The sequence below is a fragment of the Eptatretus burgeri genome, chromosome 12 (genome assembly GCF_056783735.1).
Source record: "Eptatretus burgeri isolate ZD-2024b chromosome 12, Ebu_testis_v1, whole genome shotgun sequence".
Lineage (NCBI taxonomy): Eukaryota > Metazoa > Chordata > Myxini > Myxiniformes > Myxinidae > Eptatretus > Eptatretus burgeri.
The window spans coordinates 56,084,221-56,109,223 of record NC_140972.1 but is presented as its reverse complement, the minus strand read 5'-3'; the positions used below and the strand labels follow the sequence as shown (position 1 = coordinate 56,109,223).

Here is a 25,003-nt window from a genome sequence, read left to right as displayed (position 1 = left end):
TGAGGTAAAATCATTAAAATACCGTACACTAAGGGGTCGGAAGCCTCACTTTTATCCTTCCCGCGACGGGCAAAAGATAGCACGCGCGGCTGCTCTCCTATTTAAAAAATTTTCCGTGTAACTATTTTTTTTTCTTCGAGGAATTGTTTTATGGTCATCATAAACAAACGTGTGTGTTCACGAAAGGATAATATTGTACAGGATATTAAGTTTTACAGATACTGTATGAAGCATTGGAAGGAAAAAAAAAAGTGAAAAAAATATCAACAGAGCTGAAAACACTACTGCTAACTACACCGTCATGGAAACGAATGATGCACAGAAAATATTGAGGTCCGACGCTTGACGGAAATGTTCGTAGACAATGCACACAATTCATGCATAAGATGGGATTTTAAGCCACAGAGCAATGACGTATTCAAAGCTCTCGCTGTGCTTCAACGATTTAATAATCTGTGAGTGAAAGTGGTTGTGGACTGTAGAGTTTTGATTTTTGAGGAATGCAGTTATCCACAAGTTTGCAAGACAATTATCCATGATATAATTTATTCGGATTATTTTTGTAGCGAAATACCACACGACTTTTTGAAATAAGTCCGTATGATTGCAGAAGTGAGCGGATAATTATCGAACGGAATTCCTCCAGGATAGAGTGCTCCAGGATGCAGCGCCTCCGGCTGGCACCGTATGTATCCTGAAAATGCTGATCTGATTGAAACGTACAACAAATATGACCTTCACCATGGTTACAACCGACCCTTGTGATATCTCGTGATATTTTATTGAGAGCTCCGCTGAGGGCACTCAATAAAGCACGTCATGGAACCGTGGAACTGCTTCAATGTTGGATCACGAGGTGTGTGACAACATCATCAATGGGATCCTTCAAAAAAAACGGAGAACAACCCCGTAAAGGCCAAGTTGCCAATCGACCATGTATATTACTTGCTACTTTAACTGAGTAAGTATTTCCGTTGTCGTTGTGAGCAATATTGCATGAAGAACAATTTAGGCGGTGTAAAGTACTGCAACGTTTGTAGGTAGTTTTTCCTACTTTAATTAATTTTTTGTAACCAATGTGCAATGTATATTTGGACAAACTGAGATAAAACTATTATAATCTTAATAAATAAAAAAACTGTGCCTACAATACAAGCAGGAATAAGAAAATGAGAGAATGACGTTGTAGGTGGCATTTTTTTTTTCATGACGCACGTTGAGACAGGGGCACGTGATTATAGACGATTCCAGAAGGAACGAAGAGGAGTTGTGATTGGTTCGCAAACGGCATTCCTCGTCCGCCTGCCTTTCTGCGCGTCCCGTCCCGTTCTTGGTGCGGCATGTTAAGTACGGCTCATTGCGTGGCCCGATGCCTGCTGCCTTACGCTGGAGCTCCCGTCGCCAGGCACCCTCAGCTCCACAAGGTGGGTATTCTGTCATGTTGTGCTCATGCTGAACGGGTTCCTGGGTAGGCCTCAGCTACACCCGGGCCTGCTCGCATTGCGGCGAAAGGCCGGGTATCCTCGGCTCGGTCCCTGCTCGACACGTGACGTGACATCTGTCCGGGTCCACACTGGCCGAGGCCTAACTAGCCAAGTCGCACCACGTGTTGTGTAATCGGAGCACTGCTGATGACTGGGGGGAGAGTTTGGCGCCGATTTTACAACACGTGACACTGTGTCTGACTCGTGGAGTTAAATTCTGGTGTTTGGGGATAATTTTGTACGAAATGTACCATGACCGCGAGTCTGTGACCTTGTGTCGTCCTTTCTCTAATACTATTCATGTTATGTCTTCACAAAGTAAATAAATTTTTCAGTTTTAGAAAAAAAGGTTTTTTTATTTATTATTTATCGACATGTGATTTGTGCGACGTTTCTCTCTCTCTGAACAGATGATGATTGTTATGACGATGATGATGCAATGTTGCAGTAACTTCATGCTGTCTGTCGGGCTCGTTCGAGCCCCCAGATTTGTTTACCAAAGCCTGGGTTTTGCTTGCAGGTTTGGTGGAATCGATTCAACCAGGACGTGTTGCAAAGCTCATCGCAACGGAATTATGCGTAAGTTTGTGAGATTGGCATTTGTGGGGGATTGTATGTACATACCGATACTTGAACGGCACTCTGGAGCACATACCCTTGGCCAGGCTGAACAGTTTACGTTTTGTATCCCACTGATGAGTCGTATCTGGACCCAGACCTGAAACAAAATCGAGTTTGCTTGTTCTCGTCACCAAACCACCTCCATGAAAGTTTTTTATTTATTATTTTTTTTTTTTTTTGTCAACTCTCTCACAACTTTTTGATATATCGTTTTTGGCTCCATCTCTCAATGTGAAAGAATCGCTTGTAAAAATTCCACTATCTGTATCCAAATCTTCACCAAAATCAAATCTATTCGTCCTTGTCACAAACCCAACCTGTCCACCAAGTTTTTCGGCCGAATCCGTCCACGTGTTTGAGATGTGCACATAGGGGTGAAAACATGACCACCTTCCACCTTCGTGGTGGATGTAATGATGTCTTCACTTGATTTTTGATCTGTTCACAATCCACACATACTCTTTCAATGTGTAAAAGTCCATTCATCACTTGATCTATTTTCAGCAAAATCACACACACACTTAATGATGGGTCAAGATCTCCTTACCCCAATTAAGCAAAGCTTTGTGAGACCACCCTTTGGTCCCCTCCTTCCTCCCCTGTCCCCTCCTTCCTCCCCTGTCCCCTCCTTCCTCCCCTGTCCCCTCCTTCCTCCCCTGTCCCCACCCCATATGAGAAAGTGGGACACAAGAAAAATCGAGTTTATTAATCTGGATAATTTGCATTGCTGTTAAATGATCATATACTGGCTGTGTTTGTGAAGTAAGAACCAATTAAGCCAAAAGGCTGAAAATTTTGGAGAGGGTACATACCATAGGCTGAACCACCCTCCTCCCAACCCCACCCCCTTCCCAACTCCTACCACCCCTACAAATGAATCCAACCAACCAACCACCCCCTTCTTACAAAATGTGAAATGTGTAATATATGACTGCTCTAAAACAAGTCAGAGCTGAGTACTTTTGCTGCCCAGAGGGAAACTACCATTTGGGTTTCTGAAATTATGTTTTTTGTTGTTTTGTTTGTTTGTCTTTTTTTTTTAAACAGGTCTGAAGCCATCAGAGGGGCAGTGGTGGGCATCGATTTGGGCACAACCAACTCATGTGTTGCGGTTATGGAGGGGAAACAAGCTAAAGTATGGTTTGTTTGTTTGCTTTGCTTTAAAGACCAAATCTGATGACATCTTGATGGTTTGTTCTGGCTTTGAACTTTTTGATCAAGCTTTTACTTTTTTATTTATCTCATTTTGTTTATTGCAACTTATCTTCCCATTGGTGCTGTTGTGATCAGTTATTCCTGGTCACAGCTTAAATGTTTGGGGAATAGTGATGAGAGCAGTGCTTTGGCATAGACAACTACTTTGCATTCCATGTAGTTGTCTGACGTTGTATCTGCGACATATTTGAAACGATTTTCCTTATCTGGGCTTCTGCATACTTGTTGTTCACAACCTGATATTTTGAGTTGAATTGATTGATCTGCAACATTTCACAAGTGGGTGACCTCAAATGACCGTACGTGATGACTACCATGCATCTTCCCTCATTTCAAGGTACTAGAGAATGCAGAAGGTGCCCGTACGACCCCTTCGGTTGTGGCCTTTACGGCCGAAGGTGAACGCCTGGTGGGAATGCCAGCAAAGCGACAGAACGTGACCAACCCTCAAAACACCCTCTATGCCACTAAACGCCTCATTGGACGACGATATGATGACTCTGAAGTGCAAAAAGACCTGTAAGTGTCTGGCTGTGTGCCAACTAAGCTGGGTTTTTTTTCTCTTCTTCTTTTTGCATTTTAATATTGTTCTAAAGGTCAATTTGCCTCAGCTTGTTTACTTTCTTCTAAAAACTTTTTTTCAGAAAGTCCTTTTTCTTCTCTCTGTTTAACTTCAGGAAAAACGTCTCCTATAAGATTGCACGTGCATCGAATGGGGATGCGTGGGTGGAGGCGCATGGGAAGATGTATTCGCCAAGCCAGATTGGTGCCTTTGTGCTCACAAAAATGAAGGAAACTGCTGGTATGTTGGACAGTTATTCATTTTGCCAGAATAAGGGTGTTTGTACGTAGTTTATTTTTAACCTAATCTTGCTGCTTTTGTTCTAATTTAGAAAGCTACCTTTCCACTTCAGTGAAAAATGCAGTAATCACCGTCCCAGCTTACTTCAATGATTCCCAACGACAGGCAAGGCTGATTATGCACTTTAGTTATGGATTCAATGACATTCTTGCATGTTGATGCCTAATATATTGTTACGGTTGTTTGGAGTAGATGGAGGAATTTCACGGGAAAGTTAGGATTGAATAGAGTTCTTTGGTCCATGGACGTGTAGGAGACATCTCGATGTAAATTACGTAACACTTAAGCTCAGTTTCCCTACTTGTTACCACACAGGGGGTGGTGTGGTGTTTATTAGATAGGGATTAAGGATAATGTTCCCCAGTATGTCATTGCCCCCTTTTTGCCTATTCCTACGTTTTTGCATTTACAAGCCAACCATGAATGAGTTGTGGTTTTTTTTTTTATACCAACAACCATAACCACAAACAAGCCAGGTGAGAGGCCCCGCCCTCCCGGGTTTCATGCGAGAAAGCTATGCCCTGGAAGTGAACGATTGTTCGGTGTGACGTCGAGGAGAGATCAGGAGTGAGTGACGCACGTGGTCGAGAGAGAGAATGTAGTGAGGAGATGGTTTGTAAGAACAGGGCTTTCTGGCTGGCTTTCCTTCGACGCATGACAAAAACTGCACAATTCTCGTATTCATGCTGAGGCGAATTGACTTGAGTGGTGAAGCGCCATTTTGCGCATGTCTACACGTGCAAATAGAAGCGCCTTGATTCCACGTTCCACAAATAGGCTAGTGGCCAAATGAGGTTTTGGGTGGCATACCCTTACCCAAGGTAGAACAAGTCACAACCTATTTTTTCTTGAAGAGGGACGTTTGGGGAGTTAGAAAATCATGGTTGTGAACCTCAGATCATTGCACAACATTTTGAAAATCACGTTTACTTATGTACCACTGCAGACTGCAAAAATAGTATGGATTTAATTGCCACAGATTTTGGCTCGTATTGGCTCATATATTTGTTAATACTGGTGCTACAAACACAAATTTGGTACCAAAGTGTGTGTGTGTGTGTGTGTGTGTGTGTGTGTGTGTGTGTGTGTGTGTGTGTGTGTGTGTGTGTGTGTGTGTGTGTGTGTGTGTGTGTGTGTGTGTGTGTGTGTGTGTGTGTGTGTGTGTGTGTGTGTGTGTGTGTGTGTGTGTGTGTGTATGTATATATATCTGTAAAAACCATTTGTGATGTAAAAAAGGCTTTTGTGTGATCTCCTTTTTAGAAATATAACTCATAGATAAATCAGTTGAATTAATAGAGTTATTACCGAAACCATACGTCACCCCCCTAAAAGTAACCGACATTGATGAATTTATAATACATGCATATGCATTAACCAAACAAGAATGATTTTTTTAAATCCAGTTGCAGAAAATCAATTTTGAGCTTGATTGCCTTTTTCTAAAACTACTGATGTATACTTATCTTTAATTATTTCATTTCAGATGCTTGTGCTGACAATTGATCTGCAATTATGGATCTGGAACCACCTGTTGTGAAGCGTCGTAAAATTGACACTGACCACTGACTGCATCATATGCTTTAAACCCCTCAACCCTAAAAAGCAAGAAGTTGTAAAGAACCCAACATTTAATGGTTTGAGTGCAATATTCAAAGCAAGTCGAATCAGAAAAGATGACGTTTACGAAAGTATCTGGCCTTTGCAACAAGACATATTGAGTCTTGATTTGAAAGTATCATTCCACAAATTGTGTTGGGCCAAGTATACCAGCAAGTCAAATATCTCCACATCCAACCCCAGTGAGAGTGACCAGCAACCATGCATGTCTGTGGCAACAGAACACACAAGAATCAGCAGAAATTAAACAGCTGGGTTTGACATCAGGACTAACTGCTTCATTTGTGGAAAATCCAACACTTCCAGAAACAAGCTTATACCGGTATCTACAGGAACTGGACAGTCCACCAGAGAAAAAGTTCTGGCAGCAGCTGACAAAAAAACAAGACAATAAAATACACATGCGCATGCTTGCCTTTCCAGATTTGTTCGCCTATGATGCCAAGTACCACAGGTTATGCTATTCACACTATATTTCAGAAAGGAACATCACTGCTGCAATTCGTAAATCAGGAAAGGAAACGATGGGCACATTACATGATGAAGCTTTTGATGAACTGAAATGTTATCTGGAACAAACTGTTCTCCAAAACTAAGGCGGTGACAACCCTCGTTCATCTGAAAGATGAATACGTTGGATATTTAGTTTCACTGGGTACCACAAATGCAGAACAGTATAAAACTTGGAAGTTGAAGGAGCGATTAACTAAATATTATGGTGACCAAATAGTCTGTGTAACATTTGATGGGCACACTGACATCATATGCTCTTCTTCTGTGACCTTATGTGATGCCCTGAGAAAAGCCACTATTCTGCAGAGCATGCCTGATGAACCAGAATATGAAGACATCCGGTCTGACGTACCATCAGCCACAGATAGTGAAATGCATACTTTGCATGCTGCAGCTGGTATCCTGAGGAAGCACATGGCTGATATCGAGCATGTTGGAAATATGTATGCACCTGTCGAGGAAACAGATATTCAGCACTGTGCAGAATTTGTTCCTAATACACTCTACGACTTTATTCAGTGGTGCACCAGTGAGAAATCGCACACTAATGTAACCAGCTGTCATGATGAAGGTGTTATGAAGAACAACCTGAGGACGATTGCCATTTGTCACAATATAATATCACAGAGCCGTCGAGTGTACTCCACAATAACGCTTGGTTTAGCTTTGCAGGTGCATCATGAATTGGGAAGCAAGCATCTCATTGACATGCTTCATGAATTAGGACACTGTGTTTCCTATGATGAGGTGAGACGTTTTCTCACGTCTGTGGCTGTTGATCAAACTGCCTCGGAGGATATTTACATCCCCAAGGTTCTTCAAAACCTACGCTGCACCGACGATGACTGGAGGCAGAGCAGAACATGTCATTGTATCTCTGCAGAACTGACCTGCACTGAATTCTGCTCGTGTAGTGCAGACGATTGTCCAAATGTTGATGATTCTTTTTTGTTTGACGACAGCACTGATGAAGAGCGTAACTGAACTTTTAAATGTATTACTTCATGGAATAGATATACATAAGTTACAGTGCATGTTATGAATTCATTATCGTCATATGTGAAATAGATGTCGTATATCAACATGATGTCTATAAAAGTCACTTTCACAATTGTGTCAGAATCTTAAGTCAATTCTTCATTTTGCATATCTGCTTCGGGATTTCTGTCGGTCAGCATTGGTGGGGCGACATATGATTTCAGTTATAACTTTATTATTTCAGTGACAATTATATCATTAGATATATTTTTCAAAGGGTAAATAAACTTGGATTATGTTGATGTAACAAGTATGACTGCAAGTCCAATATTTTTGAAGTAATTAATGTTTTTGTTGATATTTATTGGTAAACCCGAAGCTGATTTGTTGAGTAAAATTCCACTATTTTTGCCTGTAGATCACACAAAAGCCTTTGTTACATTACAAATGGTTTTTACAGAGATGTGTATATATATATATATAATATATGTCATCATTCCGCAAGTTTTTGGTACCAAATTTGTGTTTGTAGCACCAGTATTAACAAATATATGAGCCAAAATCTGTGGCGATTAAATCCATTTTTGCAGTCTGCAGTGGTACATATGTAAACGTGATTTTCAAAATGTTGTGCAATGATCTCAGGTTCACAACCATGATTTTCTAATTCCCCAAACGTCCCTCTTCAAGAAAAAATAGGTTGTGACTTGTTCTACGTGGGGAGGGGTTTCTCACAATTTTAGGCCCCTTTTTAATTTGGCCACGAGCCTAAAAGACCATCTCTGGACAAAGCTAAGTGCTAGAATAAAGGAGGGATTTTCTTTTATTTCATTCCCCCTTGTCTGTATTTAATTTTGTGTGTGAAGGCACCTCAATTTAAACTTTAGGATTAGTTTACCTTGCATTATTTTATTGTGATTACTGTCCTTTGTAAATATTTGTCTATTTTCAATAAATGTGTTCATTTTAAGTAGCTGAATCCATATATTTGTCGTGGAGTTCGAGTATAAACCCCCCTTGTGTTGTCCTGGTGCAGCACTTAACTGTTTTCCCCCGCTCGCTCGCATTAATCTCCGAGAGTCTCAGCTGTAGGCCCCCAAGGGAGAAGTTTGACCACCCGGCCTGGCGGTGTTAATCGCCCGTCACCACAAATTTGGTCGGGGGGATTAACCTGCCCCGCCAGCGCCATGACAATGTTTGTCTGGCTCCTGTCAATCTTCATCTCTTTTCTCAATATCCAGGAACTGAACCCCCCCCCCCCCGCCCTCCCCATTGGCCCTTGATTTCCACGATCGTGGTTTTTCACGCTCACGGAATTTTCCAGGAACCTAACTTCTGTGATATTAGAGGGTTTACTATATTCGCTAACAAGTCGGCTTGTGCAATCAAGGTATGGTCACTTGACCCCATACAGTGGAGCTTGCTCTTGAACAGGTTGCTCAGTATTACTGATGTGCCTCTTCTGCCTTTTGTTTTATAACTTTTGCCGTATTTACATTAATAATTACAATTGCTGCAATTTGTTAGAGAGCCCATTCTAATCACGAATTTTTGATTTAAGAGTTATTTCGTTGCCTGCAGAACACAACTGCAATGCACTTCATCAAATGTATATGAAGCTTTCACATTCCATGTCATCAAATATATAAAGCCTAAATCTTTATCATGTATGCACAAAGGATGCACGCAAGTGGTTGCTTGTAATATGCAAGCATGTGTGTGTGATATATATATATATATATATATATATATATATATATATATATATATATATATATATATATATATTATACAGCCGGTCCCCGACATACTATGGGGTTGCGCCCCGATAAACCCATTATAAGTTGAAAATATCGCAAGTCAAAAATGCATTCATTTCATGCATTTTATCATAGCTTGCACATCATAGCTTAGCCTAGCTTACCTTAAACATGCTTTGGCCACACATGAGAACCTGATTGTTACTTTTCAGTTCTCCAGACCATGGAATAAAACAAAAAAACGAAATCGGTCAAACCTGGGAATTCATTCTCGTTCTTAATAATGATAATAGTAATAATATTAATAATAATAATTTTTTCCAGATGACATCTTTCCGATTTGCCTCTATCAATGCCAACGATTCTGGTACCATTCAACAGAGTTTTACCTTGTGAATCATCCTTTGGTATTGTAATTTTAATCGCTCTGAAGGATTCCACGAAACTAAATTCCTTTGTAAAAGAATAGCAGAATCCGAGGGGTGGGCGGGACTGTACCACTGTTAATCAGCCTGATGGGGGTGGGGCCGCGATGCATTTGCCTCAATATCCCACATCTGGACATCAAATAACGTGTAGAAATATCATGCCTCAGGAAATCCCTTGTTTTTCAGTGTTGTATTCATGGAAATAAAAAATAGCGAGGTTTGAGTGCTTCACACGGGACACTCGTGATCACGAACCCTCCTCCAATCACCACGTCAAGGGAACAGCGAACCACGTGATCAAGAACCTTCTCGAGTCACGGTTTCTCGGCAGCAGATTCATTACTTCGGCGCATCACATCGTAAAGAACAGCCAGAACAGCGAATTATCCATTGGGCCTGAAGAATGTTTGAAGCATTGAACTAAAATTAATTGCTGGATGATGATGATGGAGATGCTACCAGCGACAGGGTCGACAGGGTCTCTCTCTTCTGATGAGGCTCGAGTATTCGGTCTTCTCTTGAGTTTCTACTGAATGTGGTTTCTACTAACCCAAACAGCTCGCTTTCACATCATCGTTAAGTCCGGGACCGGCTGTATATACTACCGGTCAAAAGTTTTAGAACGCCCCCATTTTTCCAGCTCTTACTGAAATTTAAGCAGTTCAAGTCTAGTGAATAACCTGAAATGGTACAAAGCTAAGCAGTAAACTGCCAGAGGTTTAAAAAAAGAAGTTTAGGTTACCAAAAACTGAAAAATAATGTAAATTTCAGTTGTTAAAAAAGGCCCTTTTCAGGGAACAAATAATGGGTTAGCAACTGCAGCTGTTCTGCAGCAATGAAAGTAAATTAAGCCTTGAAAGTTGATGCAAACAATTCCTACAGGTGTCCCAACTTTTGTTGATTAGTTGCAAACCCTGTGTTGCTACACCCTCTGAAGCATTATTTGGACAATATTGCACTGCAAGAAGTAGTATATTGCCACCATAATGGTGAGAAAAAGGCAATTAACAAAGGAAGACAGACAGACCATTATAACTCTTAAAAGTGTAGGTCTTTCCTTTAGAGAAATTTCAAAGAAGCCAAGGTGTCAGTGAGTACAGTTTCCTACACCATCAAAAGGCACTTGGAAACTGGAGGAAACTCTGACAGGAAGAGGTCTGGCAGACCCAAAGCCACAACACAATCAGAAGACAAGTTTCTGAAAGTCAACAGCTTGCGTGTTAGGCGGCTCACAGGACAGCATCTTCAAGTATAGCTTAACACTGGTCGAAGTAAGCAAGTCTCAGTTTCAACTGTGAAGAGAAGACCGAGCTGCAAGTTTGATAGGTCGAGTGGCAGTAAGAAAGCCATTGCTAAGATGGCAAAATAAGAAAAAGAGGCTTGCCTGGGCCATGAAGCACCGCCAGTGGCCTACTGAAAACGGGAAGGTCTTATGGACTGATGAATCAAAATTTGAAATCTTCGGTTCATCACGCAGAGTTGTTGTACGCCGTCGAGGAGGTGAAAGGATGGTTCCTCAGTGTGTGACACCAACTGTCAAACATGGAGGAGGAAGCGTGATTATCTGGGGTCCTTTTGCTGGATCCAGTCGGCGACTTGCACAGAGTGACTGGCACCCTGAACCAAAAGGGCTACCACAGCATTTTACAGCGCCATGCAATAACTCTTGTCTACGCCTAGTTGGTCAGGGGTTCATCCTACAGCAAGATAACGATCCAAAACATACTTCCATGCTATGTCAGAACTACCTTAGAATAAAGGAACAAGATTGTAGGCTTCAAATCACGGAATGGCCAGCACAGTCTCCAGATTTAACCCCATCGAGCTGGTTTGGGATGAACTGGACAGAAAGGTAAAAGCAAAGCAACCTACAGGTGCAATACATTTGTGGGAACTTCTGCAACAGTGTTGGGAAGAACTTTCCGAACAATATTTGATTTCTATTGTTGCAAGAATGCCACGAGTATGTTCTGCTGTTATATCTGCAAAAGGAGACTACTTTGATGAGTCAAAAATTTAGATTAAATTTTGTTCAACAAAATGATTCCATGATTTCATTTTTATCTGCAATTGTTTATTTGTTCTATGCTATAATTTCAGAGTACATTGAAACATTAAACTGCTTAAATTTCAGTAAAAACTGGAAAAATGGGGGTGTTCTAAAACCTTTGAGTGTGTGTGTGTGTGTGTGTGTGTGTGTGTGTGTGTGTGTACACATATACTGTAAAACTTTCTCGAGCGCTGTTTCCAATTTACATGCTGAATTAAATGCGTTAAAACCTCCCCAACGTGAGTGTGTGTATCACATTTACACGATCGTGGCTGGTGTTTTCCCTAGAGTCCCTTTTTTGAGAGAGTAGCGACAACTAACGATTTGAGTCCATTCAGTGTGGTGCGCATGCGGAGCCGCCGTATGATGCTAGTGCATTGAACCGGGTATTCCATCATGTTCTCTATGTTTCTGTCCTGCCATTCTTTGGTCTTTTTTGGAGTGTGGCAAGGAGCTCCATCTGCCATGAACAGTGTTGTTTTTGACCATCTGACCAGTGGAGAAGATGGGGAGACTGCCATCCTCAAGGATATAAATGTAGATCTTAGAGTTGACGTTGCCAACACTCCACAAGCTCTGACTGACCAGCACTCCAGATTGCTCCCCACACCATCACTGAAAGACCATCTTGTTTGACAGTTGGCTGCAATCAATTCAAAGAAAACTCTTGACTGACTGGGAAGTCTCCAGACTGATACGTGTCCACTGTCAGAAAATTGAGTAAATTGGGACTCATCTGAAAAAATTAATTTGCCAAAACTCCAAGGGTCATCAGCCATCTCATCAGCCCACTTCTTTCTCCTTTGAATGTTCACTGTTTGAAGAAGAGGGTTTCTCCTCGCTGCTCTCCCATTGTAGCCCAGTTACAGAAGGTACCGCACGGCAGTTCTTGAGCTAACTTGGACCTCCTCTTCAGCATCTGCTGCCTTGCAACGGGGCGTTTTCTCAATGGACCGCTTGACAGCTCAAAGACAGCTTTGAGGGTCCAGATCGACCAGAATGGGAAGCTGTGGATTCCTTACCTTCGTTGGTGAATTCCACAATCACCCGATTGACCCTAGAAAGCAGAATGCCAAGGTTTTGAGCTATCTGACAATGGCTGACTCCACCTTCCGAGTGGCCAATAATTCCTCCTCTTTGAAAATCAGAGTTTGTGTGCTCCCTGGGTCTGAGGCATAGTTAATTGCTGTACAATACACAGGAACTCGTTTCTGCAAAGAAATCGTCGAATATTAGTACAAATCAGAGTAAAACTGCGTTATACAGATGAAATGAAGAAATTTAAGGGTGTGCGTGCGTGTGCGTGTGTGTGCGTGTGTGTGTGTGTGTGTGTGTGTGTGTGTGTGTGTGTGTGTGTGTGTGTGTGTGTGTGTGTGTGTGTGTGTGTGTGTGTGTGTGTGTGTGTGTGTGTACATGTATAAATTCAAATTGCATCATTGGGCTACCGAGCCAGTTTCATTGGCTGCAGGGTACAATCCTGGATGGGTCACCACTCCGATTATAGGGTACTAGACTGGCTCCCTCCCAGCATGATGGTACTCATTTTTCTGACTTTGGAAGGATGACAGGCTGATGAGGCATATCTTGGGCTTGGACTCAGGACCTTAAGATCCCAAGTCAACCGCCTTTCTTAACAATTAAGGCATCGCAAAGATCTACGTGATGTATTAACAAAATTAAAACCTCGTGTTTGAATCGGGTGACTTTCTAAATGTAAACTACAACTCGAAGATGTCTACGGCATGCCATCGCAAGTCCCCATGCTTCCCACCTGAAGCAAAATTGAAAGATGGCATAAAGTTCCACCAGAAATTACCCAATATCAAATTTTGAGCTAAAATTTTCTTTCCTGCTTTTGACTGCTTTGATGCTATGTCCCCACCCTCTGCTGCATGAACCAGGGGAGGGGGTCAAATCCCCAAAAAGTGTCCCATATTACATGTGTCCCCCAGTGTTGATTGCATCTACAAAGTTTCATTGAAAATTGTGTCCAGAATTGCATTTGTAAAATCTTTTTTTTTTTTGGTATTTGATGTTTTGGCCTCGCCTAGGGGGTGGGGCCAAATGATGATGCTCTCGCACATTCTTCCCATGCTGTAAGCATAACTATTAAGTTTGATTAATTATCTGCACATTTTTGGAGGAGATTGTGTAATGGACACATGGAGCTGATTGCAACATCCACCATACTTTTAATTTTATTTTTAAGTGTGGGGATAATTAACATTTTCATTCGTCATTTGAATAATTTGATTAAAATATGCTTTTCTTTAGGAATAAATTTGTTCTGAAATGTATACGTGCCATGAGCCCAAGTGATGCTTGTTTTGTTACGAAAAAAACCGTGCAATAAACAAAATTGGTCATTTATGTAAATTTTGAGTGCAGTACTTTCCTTGCATTTGATTGCCATGCACAGACGTAACATGTTTAATCAATATCCACAAGATCCTGCCCATAACTACTTTTTCTGCAGGATTGATGAGGTAAATGTTGCAAGATTGCATACATGTTACTCACAGCTGTGCTTCGAGAGCACATTTTGATAAGTCACAAGACCTATCATCATTTTGTCATGTGTGTCACAGGCTACCAAGGATGCCGGTCAGATATCTGGGCTGAATGTGCTGCGTGTCATTAATGAGCCTACAGCTGCCGCCCTTGCCTACGGCCTGGAAAAGGCAAATGATAAAATGTGAGATCTAGAAAACCACATTTAGGACACAGTTGCATACATGTATTATGGCTTTCAAAACCCTTGACTCGATTGCATTCATCTGGGATCTAAAATATCTTCAAAAGTATGGAATTATTTTCACTTAATTGCAAGGCCTTGAAAACATCTATTTGTATTATTATTTTTCGCACTCTTTCCCCCCCCCCCCCACTTCCCTCCACCCTCCAAATTGGAAAATGGAACGAGACTGAGAAGTCTGTTGTTGGTCAGTATTATTTATACAGTTGGTGCACTTGGTTCCATCACCAAGTCTATGCTGGTATATAATTGCCTGTACAAGCTCCCAGGCAGAAGTATACAATTTACCGAGTTGGCTTGCAGAAAAGGTGAGTGGAATTGAAGAGCAAGCCCAAGGACTTCAATAGTAAAGAACAATTAAATTTTCTAACCTGGAGAGACTCCTGTTTAAGAAAAGAAGGTTGCACGAAGGTAGTGAACCATCAGAGACTTCGGGAGGCCGGACACAATAATGAATAGTGCAAAACAGAAGTGTGAGGATCTGTAAAGAATTGCAGCTGCAACTGCCTGTGGGGAGATTGTGTGAGAACTCTTAATTGTTGTGAGAAATGTGCTATTACAATTGTTTTTGACCTTTTATTTGAGCACCGGTTAAAGTGTGCGTGCATGTGGCATGTTTATGTGGAGTTTTACTGGAGTGTTCTGATTTGGAATGTGATACACCAAAATGATCTTCATGACCTACTGAGTTGATTCGGCTAATTACAAAAAAAATCTGTTGGAATTGCCATGTTTTAAATGCACACCATGTTAAGGTATATAAAGTAGCTTAATACTTCCTACCACAGCATGACATTATAATTACAAAATAAATAACAAACTATGTTGATATTGTAACAAAGCATATATTAAATAATACTAATATTTACAGCAATAAAAATAATAATATCATCATATGGCAATAATAATAATGAACATATAATCCTTGACCTGCCCCAAGCACATCTGGGCTTGGTGACAGGCAAGCCAATACTTGAGCAGTACAGCAGGTGAAAATGCAACAAGGCTGTGAAGACCAATTAAAATTTGGTCCTATGGACCAACGGGCCCACTTGTGTACTGAAAGAATGTTATGTGGTGTTGATTGATTGCATTTTGTCTGTACAATTGGTTAAATATTTACTAAAATGACCTGGAATTTGAGACTGGCAAAGGTGTCCACAAATCCTGTCTAACGAGTTCAAATATCGGCGTTTTCTGGTTATGCCCCTCATTTGGCCGAGCCAGGACTGTGAGAAGCTTTTTATTGTTCCTATGCTTTGTTATCCCCACTTAAAAAAAAAAAAAATTATTGGGATATTGTACTTGTCCGTCAATCACACTGTCCCCTCTGAAGCATTTGTCCAGAAATTCACCAAACTTGGTAGTTGTGATCACCACATGGCAAGAAGGTGGGAGGGCAACATCATTTTATAGCCTGGTGTTGGCTTAGCGGTTCGGGTGGTTACTTGGGATCTTAGGGTCCTGAGTTCAATCCCCGTTGGCCACTGAATTAACACCAGGGGAGTTGCCTCAGCCTGTCATCCTTCTGAGGTCGGTGAAATGAGCACCAGTATACTGGTAATACTAGTATACGTCAGCAGCATGGCAGTGCCCAAAACCAATGATTCACCCAGCAGCCAAAAAGGCAACACACGATGGGAACATCATTTTTAGCCCTGCCACCCTGGGTGGGGTCAAAAGGTCAAACACCAAAAAATGTAATTACGGGCACATTTTAAAATATTTTTTCATGAGACGATGAATTCAACATTGGGGGTCACATGACATATGCAACTTTTTTGGATTTGATTCCTGGTTCATGCCTCAGGGGTGGGGACTTGAGGTCATGCATAAAAACAGAAGTTTAAAAAAAAAAATTATTTTTGAATCAAAATTTGATTTTGCGTCATTTCCGATGGAATGTTTTGCCATCTTTCAACTTTGCTTTAGGTGGGAAGCGTGGGGATTTGTGATGGTATGCCATCAACTTTGCTCTCATTTTTATTTTGTTTGTTTTAGATTGCTGTGTTGAAAGACTTGCTTCTGTTAACAGACATGAACATGATTGTACATGGGATTTTTGGGGTCATTGTTTTTGGAACGAAAGAAAGGCTTTGGCATCACAATAATTAGTTATTTTTCATGGGTCTGAGCCACTCTATACTAGTGTGTATATATGTATATATATATATATATATATATATGTATATATATATATATATATATATATATATGTATATATATATATGTATATATATATATATATATATGTATATATATATATATAGTTTTGACAGTTGAATAGATAGTCGTGTTTAAAGATGACAAAAGGATTTTGAATGAAATGTATCTGATAAATGGCAAAGACACTTGGACTTGTTTTTGGTATACATCATAAAAGTTTGACCACAGTTTCATCGGTATGCACATTTTAAAATTTAACCTTTTTATATTACCCTTATAAATATATCATTAAAAAAATGAAACCTTTGTATTTGCTGCATGTGCCATCTCAGCATCGCTGTGTATGATCTTGGTGGAGGCACCTTTGACGTCTCCATCCTGGAGATCCAGAAAGGGGTGTTTGAAGTGAAGTCGACAAACGGAGATACCTTCCTCGGAGGAGAAGATTTTGACAATGCACTGCTCAAGCATATTGTCAAAGAATTCCGGCGAGATGTATGTCTCTTTCCTGGGTGTGATTTGTTTAATCGAGCTGTCTCCTTTACCTAGCCTCCAACTGTGCAATCTAAAAATGATACTGGGGTTGCTATATAAGGAGTTGTAAATGTATTTCCTTGGATCTCTGTTCGATTGCGATTCTGTCTTTGCATTTTGCATTGTCTGCACAGACTGGAGTGGACCTTACCAAGGACACCATGGCTCTGCAGCGTGTTCGAGAGGCGGCAGAGAAAGCAAAATGTGAACTCTCGTCATCTCTCCAGGTGTTTTAGCAGCTCTGCCTGTTACTGGTCGGTCTGACCTTTTCTGACAAAAGTGTCATTTCAAACATCCTTTTGGTTTTGAAGGTTTTGAATGTTTCATTTTTCTCCAGACAGACCTCAACCTGCCCTACTTGACAATGGACTCCTCTGGTCCAAAACATCTGAACATGAAGTTGACGCGGTCTCAGTTCGAGAACATTGTTGCTGATCTTGTCAGGAAAACTGTCTCACCTTGTCAGAAGGCCATGCAGGATGGTGAGGTATCAAGAGGTGACATTGGGGAGGTCATCCTTGTGGGTGGGATGACTCGCATGCCCAAGGTACTCTTCCTTCATCTTCTGATATTCATGCTTTTAGTCTATATATTTTTTTTCATTTGAGTAGCTCTCATTTTTGCCACTTTCCTTTTGTTGCATAATGCAGCCAAACCTATATATATATATATATATATATATATATATATATATATATATATATATATATATATATATATATATATATATATATATATATATATATATATATATATATATATATATATATATATATATATATATATATATATATATATATATATATATATATATATATATTGCTTCTTTCAGACTGCTGGCATCGCATAAGCTTTTTATATTGCAATTTCTTTGTTTCATGTTTTTTTTTTAGGTCCAGCAGACTGTGCAGGAGGTATTTGGAAGAACGCCCACAAAGTCGGTGAACCCAGATGAGGCTGTGGCTATCGGTGCAGCCATCCAAGGTGGTGTTTTGGCAGGAGACGTGACGGACGTTTTGCTGCTAGATGTGACCCCGTTGTCGCTTGGCATTGAGACCCTGGGTGGTGTCTTCACAAAACTCATTAACCGTAACACAACTATACCCACCAAGAAGTCTCAGGTGATCGAATGTTTAACCTGAGTGCTCTGTTGAGCTATCATATGTATACAAGCTTGTTAATTCGACCTGTGTTGGTAAATTTTCTTTTCTCTCGGCAGGTTTTCTCCACAGCAGCTGACGGTCAGACACAGGTGGAAATCAAGGTGTTCCAAGGCGAGCGAGAGATGGCTTCAGATAATAAGATTCTGGGCCAGTTCAGCTTGGTCAGTCCTCATGTTGTCATTTCTGCACAATATTTTTCATGTTCAGAAAACTGCTTTCTTTTGCTTTGAGTATGTTTGTATGCTTTGTTTCTTTCCTATTAAACCCTGTTTGCCAGGTGGGGATTCCTCCAGCCCCGCGTGGTGTTCCCCAAATTGAGGTTACTTTTGATATCGACGCAAACGGCATTGTGCATGTCTCAGCCAAGGACAAGGGCACTGGCCGTGAACAGCAGAGTGAGTCTTTTTCCGTGTGTTTCTTCTTCGCTTATTTATCTATGAGCAAATACAACCTGTCGGTTTGCTGAAGGGGATGAGATATATATATATATATATATATATATATATATATATATATATATATATATATATATATATATATATATATATAACAATAAAGGTAAGGGGGGGGTGGTGATGGTGGAGAGAAAAAAAAAAAGAAAAAAGAGAGATGAGAAGTGGTGGTGGCATTCGCAAAGTAATATTTATTTTTTTTTTATGCTTCAAAAGACTGAACACGCACAAAAAAAACAAAAACATGTCATAACAGCTGTACACATAACGATGCAACAAAGCTTGTAAAGTAATCCGCTGGCACATCTGCAAAAACTTTGATATCCTAGTTCCAGAAAATTTGTGGTAACATGAACCAAAAGTAATCACTGAAAACATGGAAGTACCTACTGCTCACGTATGAACTAATTATCCCATCGAGCGTGAACATTGAAAACAAAGAGTTGCAACCAGATATCAAACTTGGGTACAAAAAAGAAAAGAAGGCATTGCTGACTGAGGTGTTGATAGCAGTGATTTTGGACTAAATAATGCAGAAATCAATAAAATGACCAAACACCAAGACCTCAAGAATGAAATAAAAAGATCCTGGAAGCTGAAGAATGCCAAAGCTGTGCCAGTGACGTTTCATCGGATTTGCGTGTGTAGTTTGAGAAGAAAGCAAATGCCTCGGGGGGGGGGGGAGGGGGAACCATACCCCCACCCCCCCCCCCCACAAATTCCCTCTATCTGTCGACCCCTTCAGACCCCCTTTTTTAATGCCATTGCGGGTGATGAAGGTTGTCAAATTTCATTGAAATTGTATGTGTAGTTTGAGAAGAATTTGCAAGTATATACAGATGGACAGACTGACAACGTGCCCTCCCATAAGCTCCCTGGAACTACTGTAAAAGTGAGCTAAAAACCATCCCTGGGAATATTATTGCAAACAAACTACAGTTGGAAGCTGTCTGGTGCTCATCGACGATCCTGAAGAGAGCCCTCGGCACAAAACTAAACGGAAAACTTCACAGCTTGGTCCATGAATCGTGACCCCTTACTGAAATGAATGTGGATGCTTTGAGCCTGCCCTGGGAGGACTCCATTCCACATTCTGAAACTCGCATATGGAGATACACACACACACACACATACACACATACCTGGAGCGGGAGCATTCAGTGATCTTTGCACTCCACCGGTCAGCTCAGATTCTGATTCGTACATGCTACAGTCCCCTCAACAGGGGGAAAGGTGGGGGAGCAGGGGGGGGGAGGGATTTGGGCAGATGACGCCCAGTTTACCGTCTATTTGAGAGACGACACGCAATGATGAATCACCTGGCTTGTGAAACACCAGGAGGACAGTTTAGAGGTGGGTTGGGATTCAAATCCAGGCGACACAGAGTGAGCATGCATACCTCTCGGCTTTCCTGCCATGATGTGGCGATTCTTTACTTCAGAACTGAAAAGATTATTTTTTGTCATTGTGAATATATATTTGATTTTGCCTTTCTATCTCCAGTGTAAAACCACGGTATCAATTGAAAGTTGAAGAACGTGGTAAGTGGCTTTGCCACGCAATGTACAGAATGTTTGAAGAAACATTTAAAAGCGAAACTAATTTTTATTTGAATTTATCTATGCCGAAGTGACGGGTCGTATAATGGAAGAACAAAAACGGGAAACGTCGTGGAATTTTGTTTTCACATTTAAGGCGAGGCAGCCACCGCCTGTTGCACCACAGAACAACATGTGCCCAACACAGGTGAGTAGCCCTGAACTTTGTTCAAGTCTATCAAGATTCACAGACAGTGTGGATATTGTAGAGCTCCAAAAAAAATGGTTGATAAACGGCTCCCTTGGCATGCAATTGACAATCATTGACCGTCATGTTCAACATACACCTCCCGGAGACCCCCGAAACGTCAAATATGTCCGAATTGGACGAATGAACACTTTTCTAGGAGTCGGAACTGCTTGTAAGTTCACCTCTGGAGCTTAAATTTTGCAATTCTCCTTAGTTTAAGAGATACTTGTGGTGATCGCATGTGCGAAAATGAAATAAAACAACGAATGCCGACGTCTCCAGGCATTTATAAGCATTGCAATGTGCCCAGTGATTCTTAGCTATGATGCACAGGCATTCGATAATATGAGTGAGGAAATTGAAAAAAAAAAACAACTGTCGTTAAGAAATCATTGCGGCCTGTTGCAAGTTAAGGCAAGGTTGAGCAGCCAAAAAACAAGGCGGCTTCAGACCCCAGCGAGGTTACTTAGGATACGCCTGAAGACCCCATAGAGAGCGGTGACCGAGGATGCGCCTGATGACGGATATAATTAAATAAGGCTGTTGATCATCTTCAAAAGGGGTGTTTTTAACAATCCAAGCACTGATTTTTCACTCTTGCACTTCCTTGGAGTTTTCTTGGTATGCATGCAACGTTTCAGGCTGTGAGGTTTCATGGTTTTGAAGTTATGGGGACACCCATACACACTGACATTTATGAGTTATCGATAATTCTAAATGTGGATCTGTCTGTTTGTTACATATACATTCCTACACCTGGACAGATTTAAACCAAATTTGTCACAGCGGTAAAATATTGTACCGGCCAAGTTGAAGTGTGGTTTGCCTTAATATTTGGCCTTAAAATTTAAACCCCCTGTAAAAAATGATGGGATATACTACCTCGCTGTTGCAGTTGATTTGAATAGCACCACCTCTGGTGATGTTGAGCACTACTGGCCAACTGCCTGACATCTTCTGTGGTTATTCTCACCACCACCTTGGCTAAATTTTCCAGACACTGGAGATGAGGACTTTTGCTAGTTCATTATAAAAACCTCTGAGCCACATCTGTGTCCTTTCTGAATTTGATCACAGTGGAAATGCCACATTTCTGATGCTTGTCGCTCATTCCAGTTGTCATCCAATCTTCTGGAGGACTTAGTAAAGACGACATTGAGAATATGGTGAAGAACGCTGAAAAGTATGCGGAGGAGGACAGGCGGAGGAAGGTGAGCAAAGCGGTTGTTTTTGGGAGTTTGTATGTTTGTTTTTTGGACCTTAAAAATGTTCTGATTACATGTTGAACAGTTGGTGACTTAAATGTGCTGTTTTGAGCTGCACAACCTCACAAAACCTGATTGTTCAACTTTTAAAATGTTTCTTCTTTTTTTCTCATCAATATTTCAATTTTTTCATTGCATCTGAAACACAATTAGAACCTAATGCTGCTGTCTGACTTGTAAAGTTTTAATTTGCTAGTTTTACACCAGATTTGGAAACTTTCTAAACTTTTGGGTATGTGAGATTTGTGATGGATTCAAATTGGCTGTTCATTTTCTGTATTAATTTAAGGATCGTGTGGAAGCTGTGAACCAAGCCGAAGGCATTGTGCACGATATTGAAAGCAAAATGGAAGAGTTTAAAGACCAGCTTCCTGAGGATGAGGTAAGACTGGTTTCTGTATGTGGTGATGCTCTATAATATATGCTAATTACCTTCCCAAAGTTCTTGTAATTGCAGTTTTGAAAGCCTTTGCTTATGTTTATCCACATTGTTAATCTCTACATTTGCATATCCAGTGTACCAAGTTGAAGGAGCAGATTGCTACGGTGCGCGACCTGCTGGCACGGAAGGATTCTGAGACCGGAGAAGCCATCAAAGAAGCAGCACAACAGCTGCAACAATCCTCGCTCAAGCTTTTTGAAATGGCTTATAAGAAGGTGACATTCATTTATTTGTTCTTTCGTTGTCATTCATCCAGAGGTTGAAGTTTGGAAGAGCTGGTCAATCGAGGGATTAACAAAAAACAGTGTGGTGTTCGAGGATGTGGACAGGAGACCAAAATAAATTAACAAAGGGAATACAGTTGGGGTGTTGTTCGTGAAGTCAAAATTTAGTGCTCGAGGGAGACATAGCTGCCAAAGACAAGAAGATGGGTGGGGGGGGGGGAGTGGGAGGGTTGAGACATGTAAACTCTGGGTGTGCAACAATGAATGTGTTGCTGGATTGGATGAAACCGTGCAATATTTTAGGTCGGGGTTGCGACGAAGGGTGAGGTTTTGCACAGGATGGGGAGGGAATTTGAGGTATTCGGTTTTTCTGCAATGAGGAGAGCAGGACATCTGCTTTGGTTGCCATCTATCCCACAAAGCAATGCGACATTAACTATTTGTTTTTGTTCCCCTAGATGGCCTCAGAGCGAGAGTCTGAAGGGTCAGGTTCGAGTTCGAGTTCGAGTTCAAGTGACACCACAGAAGAAAAGAAGGAAGATAAACAGTGAAGAGATTATTTGTGTTTATTTTATTTTATTATTTTGTACCGAAACAAGCGAATGATTGGCTGTGGCAGCAGCATGTGACAAGTAAATGCACCAATTTGAAATGGCACTTTTATTTCCACTTCCAGTCTGCTTGCTAAGCCTCGATCATTATTAGTTGCACATTGAGAACTAGTTGAACATGCTGATTCTCGTGCTGGCCTTTGTTCTCGAAAGAGCCGCTTTCTTTGTTTGAACCTCTTTTCGTGTATGGTTATCTTCAGTGGCTTGCCATCTTTTGCTCAAACTACTTGTTTGTTGAGAGCAAGGGATGTGGCAAAAGTTTGACCTATGCCTAGCCTTATAGATGCTACTTGCATCTTGTTGATGGAGGTAATTTAATTGAGCCTCAAGTTTGTTTAAAATGGACATTTATGTGATTAACTCCCCCCCCCCCCCGCTTTCTTTTGGTTATCCGATTCAAAGCTGTCTCAACATCATCAAATCCAAACCATTCTGAGTGGTGAAGAGGAATATACAAATGATTTGATCGTGCTTTTTTTTATTTTTTTTTTTTTTTTGCTCCTGAGAAATAATTTATTCTCTTTATTGTCCAATTTCATTTTTTTTTTTTGTGTGGGGGGGGGGGAGAAAGGAAGAAAGGAATTGTGGTTTATTCATATGGGAACTGTACAGCTTTAATCCAGGGGTGTATGCTTGTACAGTATCCTGATTGAGTGAATTGTGGTTCTAGAGATGTTAAGCTGTAGTTGATCCCTTATTAAAGTGTTCTCTGTTCCAAAGACCTTGTCTGAAGCTGGGTTTTGGTGAATCGAGTCTTTAAAATGACTTCAATACTTCAATCATAAATTAAGTTAATTTGAGTACAAGTTAGATTTTAATTTTTTTTGTATACAATGTCGAGGCTCATATGAAAGCTAACACAACATGCAGGAGACGAGGGGTGGGAGAAGGAAGGACAAAACAGTGGGGAACAGACATGAGATCTGTGGAAGGGAGAGGATGGAGTGGGGTTCACAGGGTGAAGAAGATGGACATTACAGGAACTTTAAGGAAGGAAAGCAGGGAATTTGAAAGAGGTGGGTTTTGGGTGGATTAATAGGGGTAGAAGAGATTGGTTTTGGATGGGGGAAGATGAGAGGTGAACAGCTGTTTTGAAGACCTGGAGGGAAGAGTGGGATTGAAGTGTTTATGCCAAAGGTGGAGAAAAAAGAGGAATGAAAGAGTGAATGAGCAGTGGTTTTTGGTATTACCAGAAGGGGGTTGCTGGCAGACCTTGAGTGCCCTGTGGAAATATGGGGTGGGGGGGCATATTGCAAACAGTGGGGGTTAGGGGGGACACGAGGCTGGAGAGGAGATGGAAAAAGACAGAACACTCACTTGCCTATGGTGAGAGACCCTAAAACTCAGCCTCACAGCAGGAGATACCAATGATCCTAAATGCCTTGGTTTCCACAGCATGAAGCCAAGAAAGGTGAGAGGCAGGCGCACCAGCCCAGAGGGGAGAGCAGAACTCTTATCAGGCTGTGGACAAAAGCTTTTCATGGTCAGCTCAGGTGTGCCAACGAAGGACTTTGCATGATGGGGGATGCCCAATCAGCAACTGGTTTTGGAGGCCAGTTTGGAAATGTGGCTTTCCCAGGAAAGATCATGGTAGACCATGAGACCCAGAAGCTTGAATGAAAGGACTTCAAGAGGATTGTTGAGAAATTAGATTGGTTGGGGGGTGGGTTCCAGATGGTGCATTTGGAGAGACATCGTGAGTGTTACATTTGTCAGGATTGAAAGACATGTTCAACGTGTTGGACCAGCTTGTGATTTTAGCCAGATCTGCAGAGAGTGAAGAGGCTGCAACTTGCCAATCAGGGGTGGCAGAGGGTGGGGTCATCAGCAATGATATGGAGGATTTTCCAGTCAGAGATCATTGATGAAAACCAGAAAAAATACAGGGCCCAGAACCCTGCCTTGAGGAACTCCAGCTTGGATAGGAAGAGGGGAGAGAACACCATTAAAGGCCACATGTTGGCTGCGACAGGAGAGGAAGTCTACGAGCCATGAGTGGAAATGCCCTTGGATACCATAGGAAGAGAATTTGGTGAGCAGGGCAGGGTGCCAAACCGTATCGAGAGCACATGAGA

At 41.3% G+C, this 25,003-nt stretch overlaps 2 protein-coding genes and 1 pseudogene across 3 annotated transcripts in view; 2 read left to right on the top strand and 1 right to left on the bottom strand.

Annotated features, from left to right (window-relative positions):
• Positions 1–216, bottom strand: part of NUP107 (nucleoporin 107) — a 168,265-nt gene extending 168,049 nt beyond the window's left edge. The window contains exon 1 of one of the 2 annotated variants that reach the window (XM_085848068.1): positions 28–216. The gene's annotated coding sequence lies outside the window, so the exon portion shown is untranslated. The remainder of the gene's footprint in view (positions 1–27) is intronic. The other variant, XM_085848069.1, reaches the window with a different exon arrangement.
• Positions 217–1,196: 980 nt separating this feature from the next.
• Positions 1,197–23,647, top strand: HSPA9 (heat shock protein family A (Hsp70) member 9). Its single transcript, XM_085848064.1, has 17 exons — positions 1,197–1,424; positions 2,005–2,063; positions 3,153–3,240; positions 3,658–3,839; positions 3,998–4,122; positions 4,214–4,287; positions 14,117–14,223; positions 16,782–16,944; positions 17,118–17,210; positions 17,321–17,530; positions 17,877–18,104; positions 18,203–18,307; positions 18,424–18,541; positions 21,503–21,597; positions 21,941–22,033; positions 22,168–22,308; positions 22,776–23,647. Exons 1-17 carry the CDS (start codon positions 1,341–1,343, stop codon positions 22,866–22,868), a joined length of 2,058 nt encoding a protein of 685 aa, XP_085704190.1. The 5' UTR covers positions 1,197–1,340; the 3' UTR covers positions 22,869–23,647.
• On the top strand, positions 6,352–9,008 carry LOC147015673 (uncharacterized; annotated as a pseudogene).
• Positions 23,648–25,003: the final 1,356 nt, after the last annotated feature.

Excerpts from the sequence above, each read along its gene's own strand:
- HSPA9 (XM_085848064.1), top strand. The coding sequence starts at position 1,341 with ATGTTAAGTACGGCTCATTGCGTGGCCCGATGCCTGCTGCCTTACGCT. Across the intron at positions 4,288-14,116 it reads TCAATGATTCCCAACGACAG|GCTACCAAGGATGCCGGTCA; the intron begins GCAAGGCTGATT and ends TGTGTGTCACAG. Across the intron at positions 22,309-22,775 it reads TTGAAATGGCTTATAAGAAG|ATGGCCTCAGAGCGAGAGTC; the intron begins GTGACATTCATT and ends TTGTTCCCCTAG.